The 10,000-nt window shown below is 36.1% G+C and overlaps 1 protein-coding gene across 4 annotated transcripts in view; it reads right to left on the reverse strand.

Moving 5' to 3' along the window:
* Positions 1-10,000, reverse strand: part of LOC143029832 (protein PALS1-like) — a 396,818-nt gene that overhangs the window by 226,705 nt on the left and 160,113 nt on the right. For all 4 annotated transcript variants that reach the window (XM_076192911.1, XM_076192914.1, XM_076192912.1 and 1 more), the window contains exon 4: positions 7,257-7,314. In XM_076192911.1, coding sequence (XP_076049026.1) covers positions 7,257-7,314 — 58 coding nt within the window. The remainder of the gene's footprint in view (positions 1-7,256; positions 7,315-10,000) is intronic.

The raw sequence follows: 10,000 nt of genomic DNA on the forward strand, positions 1-10,000 counted from the left end.
TTGGGTAAATTTGTATTACATCTATGGCATATAACAGTGTCTAGAGTAATTACATACAGTATTATTGATAATTATAATCTAGAGTATTTCTATATAATGTTTTGTCAGGCTTATTGGATGGCAATGCATTTTATATGCATATTTTCTGGGCAATAGTGAATGGAACATGTATGGATAATATTTCATGAATGTACAGTGATCGTGATGTTTCATCTAAATGATAAATAAAAACAATAGGATTAATTGATACCGAATAAATACTGGAACAATGAGGCTCTTAAAATCATAAGGAATCAACATACATATACATAAACAATTTAAAGAAAAAACAATTAATCAATTAAGATAATAAGATAAGGCTTTATCTCTATAATACAATTTTCAGAAGTGTTACCATACTATACTGTAGTTTACCTGTGGATACAAGTACGTTTCGTAGAACAAAGAAAACGGCTAATTCACAATAAATATGAGGGGTGACTAAACTGTCTACATAATGTTACCCCACTCACAACACTGTAAGATGACTTTACAATATATTTCTATTACTTCTGAAATATTGAGGCATGTCTTGCCATAATATTTTTTCTAATTATAATCCAGTATACAATAGTAATAGTATTTTTAGATAATTATGGGATTATTTGACATTCACTTCTTATCAAAGATCATGTCGCTTCAATCATCAGAGTTAAAGAATACATGATTGAATAAATAGATAAATAAATAGAAAAAAATGAATGTAAATAAAATATAATATAATAAAATGTAATTAAATGCGATAGAATAAAACAGAATAGAGTAGAATGGAATTAAGTCAGAATAAAATAAAATGAAATGAAGGAATATTTCATAGAATAAAATTAAAACGGTATAGAATCTCCAGGGGACTCAGTCTAAGCTGTAGCTGTTCACTCTGTTAATATAACAAAACTTCATTTTATCGTTTGTTCTTAGTAACTTCTAACTAAGATGTGGGACACAAGCAGTCAGCACTGAACACGTCTAGCATGCCTAGTGTAGACCAAGGTCTAAATATACAGGTCAGACCGTTTGAATTATTGTGCGCAGCTTCTGACGTCATTAGGCTGGGTCCGTTTTCTCTTTGTGAAACACTGAAGAAAACTGTGAAACGCCAAGGAAGACAGGAACTATAATATTTTATATATTATATATTCATATATATAGACAGGAACTATAATATTTTATATATATTTTATATAATATTTGTCAGAATATAACTAATTGCGTGGAGCGGTGCGAGCGAAGGTAACGACATTCCCGAACGACGCGCCAGCTTCAACTGACAGCTATAGGGCCCGCGAACCCCACTTTGAACAGCCAGGTGACGTTCACGAGCCCGCTGCGCCAACTCCCTCGAAATTCGGTCGGAAGTGGTTAGACCTTATATTCTTAGATCTTGGTGTAGACGATAAGGTCTCTTGCCGCCTCCTTCATCTTATTTTCTTATCTTTGGTATGCACTGCAGAACGTTAAAGCGAAAAATATGATTTTCACAACTGCGCAAGTTCAGAGACGTGATTAACTATTATGGCATGGAAATGTATAGCATATTCTTGGTAATTGAAGAGGCTGGGAGAGCCACTACAATATCTAAGAGAGGATCGTGAGGCGAAATAAGATCAGATTCCTCGCATTTGGAAAACTCGCCAAATTTTCCAAACAACGCGGTGGGAAGAATTCTAAACATAAAATCACTACAAACCCATTAAACATCAGTCTACTCTGATTGAATAAAATGGAATTTTTTTTCTCTGAGATTTTTTATCGGTAGAAACCATGGTCCGTTTGTATTTATTTATTTGTTTACTTTTTCTGGCCAATACGTGTCGTTTTTTCGAGCTGATTTCAAATATGGCGCGGAGCAAAACATAAACAAACAAGTTTATTTATAGCTGAGGGCCGGAAGCTGCATCTGTTTCCATTCATGTTTGGTTAGATTAGTGAAAAATATAGTCGAATATAAAAGACAGATATTGAAGGCTAATATAGTTTTAGAGTTGCAGTACAAATGTGAAGTAATAATGACAATTTCATAGCAATATTAGTGTGAATTTTGCATACCTCGTATCGGCAAATTATGATTATGATATACATTTTTCTTCTATTTATTACATAAAAATTCCTTCTTCATACCAAATGCAGAATGTGTTCTCGTGGTTATTATTATTATTTTTTTTATTTTGGTTAAAGATGTTGAGATTGGTTGCTCTTCAGGCCGGGTTTTGTTTGTAGTAGACTTCTTATCAAAACATTGTTTACTCGAGTCTCATAGCCATGTCGTGTTTATTGATAAGTTTATCTTATAAAGGAATCTGTTATAAATACAATGTATTAGGAAACGAGCTGTTTGCTACATCAGAAGGATTTCATTATAATTATTTAGCATCGATCTACAGTCTGCTGGAAAAACATGTTTTATATATATATATATATATATATATATATATAGATATATATATATATATATATATATATATATATATATATATATACTGTGAACCAGCCTTAACTCCTTCCACGTGATAGTATACTTTATTCCGCTAACATGAAGCGACCTGAGTAGAAAACAACAACGAATGCAACAGCAATGACGGAGTGAGGCCAACTATACTGGATCCCATACTCTGTTTTGGCCTTTCTACCACAAGAGACGACATCATCCAGACGAGATACAGATCTCAATCTCAGGAAGATCCCGAATTGATCAAGACACCATTAAGTCTTTAAGTCCCTCCCCGCACTAAATTAAATAATCTGGCGTTAACCAAAATCAAAGCTACGAGTTAGGGAATGTCACTGAAGTCCATATAATTTGTAGACTTAAGATATTTTGACTTATCAAAGATGTTCTTTGGACAAAAGTGTTGATGTGTTTTTATTAAAGGTGTCGTCCATGCACTACCAACTAACCAACTAGGTAATCTGACCATTGGGGATGACGGGGATCAAGCAGACTTTCTGCAACATTCGACAACAATGGGAAGCTTATTAATGCGCGGACACATCGTGTACCCTCGTTGCAAACGGGCAGGGGGCAACCTATGAAAATCCTTGTCGACAACAGTATTTTTTTCTATTTTGAAAATATCGAGAAGATACGTTATATTTGTTCTGTGTGCCATATGTTCTACTGCTGTATTGTTTTATTTTATTTATTCATTTATCATTATTTATGTATTTATTATCATTGGTCTGATTTTTATAAACTATTATCAATTATCATTATATACTTATTTGATTTGTTTATTTACCTATATATTAATTATTTTTTATCATTACTCATATATATATATATATATATATATATATAATATATATATATATATATATATATATATATATATATATATATATATATACTAAAAGGTCTCCTGTAGGTATGCTTCTCCTTTATAATCCTTTGTTTTCTACTCGTGAATATCTGCAAGGGGTATTGACCAAATCCGTTTTATGCAGTGAATACTTAAATGCATGGGGTTTCAGCGTGGCCAGCACACAATTTCAATAAGTTTGAGGTAGTATGATTTTAAAAAATAAAAGTGGAAAAATAAAAGAAATGCTGAAATATTTGAGTTAGTCTTCAATGACTACCTCTGGGTATTAAGTAGTTGTATAAAGGACTGTGATCCTTAGAAATACTGTAGTTTTGCAGTTACATCCATTGTAATAGAGATGCTTTGGCACGTTACAATCTCGCCAAGTGGGTGTAGGAAAAAAAAGGTTTGAATATTTTTGCAGTGAGGTTTTTGGTGACACCTTTATAAATCAGAGTAACGCATTTTTTCAAACTAATTTCCATTCAAAGAAATAATACTGATAATTTTCAACTTTTTGCCATCCCTTCTTTCTCCTCTCCTTTATCATATCTTTGATTTCACCTCTTTGGCGTGGTATTAAGCCCCAAGGACAAAATACAATGTAATCTTAAATATATCGTGTGGTCAGTACCGTCATTGCTGAAATGTCTGGTCACTTTCCAAATGTCATCCTGACTGACACCAAACGATATCATTTAGTTGAACGGAAACCCACGAACTGAGCGAAATAATTCGTACCCCATTTCGATTTGTCCGACCGTTACCCATGATGCATCATATTTATGCCATGGACCTTGATTTATGCAAACCTATCTTTGATGGAGTTACATTAATGTGATTTTGGTATAATTTTTTTTTATTAGAAAACTACTGTGCACAGCTACACAATAAACATGTTACGAAAGATATATTAGCATAGCTCTGAAAAAAAATTACGTACCGAAAGAGCCATGTACAAAGGCGGAGCATGCCGACAGGAGACCTTATGGTCCATAACTAGGTCGGATACGAAAGAAATATACAATAATGATAAGTAAATAAATAAACGAAAATTATAGTAATGTAAATAATAATAAATAAATAGGTAAAGTTAAAAAATACAAACAGGTAAATAGTAAATAATAATAAATTGACAGATAAGTAAAAATAAATGATAATCAAGCAAATAATAATAAACAAACAGACAGATAATAACAAACAAATAAACAATATAAAATAGATGACAGGCATTACAGCATCTTGCTTCGGACCAATAACTATTTTTGTTCGTTTGTCCAGGTAACTCCATGTAACTCCATATAGACCGTCAGTCTTATCCCATCCCATCCATCCCCGCAACATTCCCTCACCTCACATTTAGATTTGCAAATGAACAACACAATAACAGCAGCGACGGAGATCATTCATCTGCCACCGTGATCAAAAGCAGAGGCAAATAAAGACGACTTTCGTTGTTGCTCTGACCTTCTTGTCTGTAAGACACAGCGTTGTACAAAGATGCCTGTCTCAGATGTTTAGAGTTATGTTGCAATGCACTCACCCGCTTCATTGGCGTAATCCTTCATATATTTTTTTCAGTTGATCCCAAGCGATTTTTTTTTTCAGCTGAGATGGATACTCGAGACAAAGCGAGGTCTTGACCGAGGCCATTCTTCAGCTAATAAGATCGCCAGATGATATTGGGAATAGAATCAACCAATTGAACTCAAAGTTGCTGTTGTCTGATGGTCATGTTAATTTGATATGGTGATCTAGTTAGTACAGGACCCAGGATTCTAGATTTAAAATATCTATCAAAAATAACTTTGAGAATCGTTGCTGATGAAATGCACATTAAGTTCGTATTTCTTTATTCTATAATAGTTAACTTTTCTGTAGATAAGGTGTACTGAAATACGTACTGAAGATAAGCTATTACTGGTGCAAACACACTTCTGGTCAGTATCATTCAAATAAATTATGAAGGCCTAATGCAGATTTCAGAGAAAAATTATTTGTCACTTTTTCGTATAAAAAGAGCAAGTGACTGAAAAGCACGTGGAGCCTCAACAGCGCACCATAAGAGCGAAAATATACACCAAATTAAAACCCATTTTACCCCAGCTAGCTAGTTAACTAGATGTCTATTGTATCAACGGAATTCTATTTATCTAATTCCACTCAATTATGAGGTAGCTAATGTTGGTTAGAGGAAAATGTGTTCCATAATAAGCAAAATGAATTCATGCATTTGCGTCGTTGAATTCAGGATCGGGGATGGAAATGTTCAAATCGAATTTATGTGATAACAAGCGACAATACGTCCACCTTTAAACTCAACAAGGATTACTTTTCTTTGCAAAAACCCTTTGGGGTTGGGGGATAGGCCATACATAGATAGAAGTTAGGAGTCGCGACCCAAACTCATCGACTTCTGCGCATGCGCATCAGAGTCGTCGTCGACAGCGACGCAGTAGAGGAGGACAGCTGTGAAGCGGATGGGGTGAAAAAGAAATACGTTAAAGGAGAGAAGATGGATGCACGACGTGTACAGGCCCAGCGATAAAAAGAGAGAGTTGGGGGCACAGGCACTGTCTGTCTGTCTTTCTGTCTGTATGGCCGCCTGACTACCTGCCTACTTGTCAGTGTCAGCCGACCTCCCTACCTTCCTGCCTGCTTGCCTCCTGCATAGACAACGAACTGAACTCGAATAAATGCAACGGATATTTCGTTTCTTTTCTCTCTTCGTAAAAATTACCTTCTATCTACACTGAGTCTGTAATGCCAGCAGCCAAACAGTTCATCAACTGAAGGGAGGCCAGGACCATTCCCTTGTCACACCTTGTTAAAGTAAAATAGGGAATTATTTAAGTAGAATAGGGAATTATCTAAACAAAATAGGGACTTATTTGAATAAAATAGGGAATTATTTAAGTGAAATAGGGAATTATTTAAGTAAAATGGGGGAATGAAGTAAAACAGGGAATTGTTTAAGTAAATTAAGGAATTATCTAAGTAAAACAGGGAATTATTTAAGTAAAATGGGGGAATGAAGTAAAACAGGGAATTGTTTAAGTAAATTAAGGAATTATCTAAGTAAAACAGGGAATTATTTAAGTAAATTAGGGAATTATTTGAGTAAAATAGAAAATTGTTGAAGTAAAATAGGGAATTATTTAATTAGAATAAGGAAATATTCAAGTAAAATAGGGAATTATTCAAGTAAAATAGGGAATTATTTAAGTAAAATAAGGAATCATTCAAGTAAAGTAGGGAATTGTTTCAGGGCATGAACGGGACTCATTCCCCATCTCTAATCCCTACAAAGCTCGACATGTCACGTGTAGAGACAGAGTAAATACGAATAATATAATTTTGTTGACGATAACCATCGCGCTAAAGAGGTGGAATTTTTTTTATACAGAGATGATAAAGAAGACATAGAAGGAGGGGGGACAAGAAGGAAGGACTGTAGAGGTTAATAGTGACTGCCATTTTTTTTTCTTTCTGAATGAAAGTTTCAAAGAAGATAGTGATACTGCGTGAGTCTGGCCCGTAGGGATGTCATCAAAATCCTTAAAGTATTAAATGCATAAAATTATGCACTCAATATGAGAGAGAGAGAGAGAGAGAGAGAGAGAGAGAGAGAGAGAGAGAGAGAGAGAGAGAGAGAGAGAGAGAGAGAGAGAGAGAGAGAGAGAGAGATGGAGAGAGAGAGAGAGAGAGAGAGAGAGAGAGAGAGAGAGAGAGAGAGAGAGAGAGAGAGAGAGAGAGAGAGAGAGAGAGAGAGAGAGATGGAGAGAGAGAGATGGAGAGAGAGAGATGGAGAGAGAGAGAGAGAGAGAGAGAGAGAGAGAGAGAGAGAGAGAGAGAGAGAGAGAGAGAGAGAGAGAGAGAGAGAGAGAGAGAGAGAGAGAGAAATAGGAGTGTGCTTACCCAGTTTGTTGCCGGTCCGCCTCTTGACGCGCAGGCATATCGTCCTGGAGCGAATACACTGCGAAAAAAGAGAGAAAAAAATTATTTTAATGTTGCTTTATGGACGAGTCCATCACATTAAAATACACATCACCGGGGTTTCTCACTTCCCTCAAGGCATCACCTGTCTCCATTAGATGTAATAGATATCCACTTCCGCATTTTATCCACATTAAAAAAAAAATAATAATAATAATAATCCGCACTACTTCCGCACTGTTAGAGTGAGGATACGAGGATATAATTGAACACACCATTGCATGAAATTATGTAGAACTTTTCTTTGTAGCGTTTGTATTGCAAATGAATGCATTGGTAAGTAGGCACTGCTGTAGATTTTTTTAGAACCTGCATTCTAAATGGTCTTCTAAAACGTGTATTAGATACAAACAAAAACACGCATGTATATAAATATCATATATACATGCATACATACACACATACACGCACACACACACACACACACACACACACACACACACACACACACACACACACACACACACACACACACACACACACACACATATATATATATACATAATATATATATATATATATATATATATATACATATATATATATATATATATATATATATACATATATATATATATATATATATATAAATTTCCGAGAGGAATATCCTATACGTATTTCCATACCACTATAACATATTTATTCTAATTAGGCATAGAATTTCCTCATTATTGCTGATCACGCGTTTATTTTCTTTTTTTTTTAATTTTGTAAATCTCGAATATCAATTGTATTTATTATATTTCATGTTTTCCTGTTTCATCGTAACGTGCTGCGAGCATTTCATCGCGGCCGATTTCTGGTGATTAGTTTTCGTTCTGTAACAGATGTCATCTAAGGTCATGTAAAGACTCCGTGAAGACTTCACGTGGGTCTTTGAATTGACCTTCCAGTACCGTCATCAGTTTCTTTCTTCGGGGACGACGTCGCGCCAAAGAGGTTGGGTCATAAAAGTGTTAAAGGAGAAGCTAAGGGAGGGTAGTAAAATGGGGTTATAACAGTGTAGTTAATGAATGGAATAAACTTCCTGCAGAGGCAGTGCAATGTAGTTCAGTTCGGAGCTTTAAGAATCATTTAGATAAACACCTAAGCACGATGCTGTAATGACTATCACTTATCTTATTTTATTTGTTTATTTGTTTTGTTATCATTTGTCTGTTTGTTATTATTGGCTTGATTCTCATTTATTATTAGTTATATGTCAGTTTATTATTATTTACTATTTACGTACCTGCTTGTTTATCATTTAAATATACCTATGTATTTATCTATGTATTTTATTTATTTACATTATTACAGTTTTTATTTATTTATTTCTTCATTTCTTCATTTATTTATCATTATTATGATTTTTTTGTCGCATCCGACCAAGATATGAACCAAAAGGTCTCCTGTCGGCACGCTCCGCCTTTGTAATCCTTTTTAAGGAGAGGTTAAGGGATGGTAGTAAAAAGGAGATATAGCAGTACTTAAAAGGGATCAATATTCTTCTTTGAGTTGAGATCAGTTTCCGATCATAGGAGAAAAAAAAATACTGTGTGTCTCTGGTCCGTAGGGACACCATTAAAACCCTTAACGTTCATGCAGTTCATAGGGGGCTGTGCGTGGTTAGGGGTCAGGAGTTAGGGGTTAGGGGGTGTCCGGCCACTGACCCGTAATGGGGTTTGATGGATCCAAATGGGTTTTCATAAGACCCACGTGCCTGCCTTGGATCTCGACCGATTGGTATTTCGTTCAAGTCGGGTCCCACCAGCTCGAAAATCTTCCAAAAAAGCTTATGAGAATACGTGGGTTTTACTAATTTAGGTTAAGTTAGGCAAGGTTAGGTCGGTTAGGCTAAGTTAGGTCGGTTAGGCTAGGCTAGGTTAGGTCGGATTAAATTAGATTAGTCTAGATTAGGTCAGTAGCTTTTTCAGACGAAGAAGCTACTGACCGGTATCGCTTTACAGTAGCTTCTTCAGAGAAAGAAGCTACTCTAAAGTGAAACCGGTCAGGAATAAACCCAATAATTGGATCAAAACCCGTGTTTCCCCCTTCCACCTTTCTCACAATTGTCCCACTGTCTTACCATCAACAACGTACTAAAGGAGTTGACAGGACCATAAGCACTTTACCAGGCTTCTCTTGACTCTCTTCGGAACGTACGAACTTGGTCGACCCTACTGCCACCTCTCTTGAGACCCTCTCCGGTGCCCAGGGAAACCCTGTCAGTCTTGAACCTATTACATAAGCCCTTCGACCCGATAGCACTTTTTCGCAGCTTTTGTTCAGTGTGACGCCACACCATTCAACTCGAGGTCAATCTCGAGAGAAAATGGGGCCTCTCGATCGATGGCGTCACCGTTTCTCCCCTCCGTCTGCCTTTCTGTCGAATAAAACCAGCAGGCGATGCATACAGAGCAGTATCAGCAATTGGGATTCTATTTTTTTCTTGACAAGGCGGCCATATTGTATGTCCTACTCTGGCCAAAAGCGGACGATTTGATTCGGCGGTTGAGGACCCGCGGGAACGAGTAAGACCATCAGGACTCTGTCTCGCATCATTTGGACTATTACTTAATGAATCGTGTTGCACACTACGGGTTGCATTCTGGCTATCAATTGACAATCTTAATCAGTTCACGGGGGTGGGGTGAGAGAAGGAGGGAGGGAGGGAGGGAGGGAGG

This window comes from Oratosquilla oratoria, chromosome 11 (assembly GCF_046742065.1).
Source record: "Oratosquilla oratoria isolate Oo_2021 chromosome 11, ASM4674206v1, whole genome shotgun sequence".
Lineage (NCBI taxonomy): Eukaryota > Metazoa > Arthropoda > Malacostraca > Stomatopoda > Squillidae > Oratosquilla > Oratosquilla oratoria.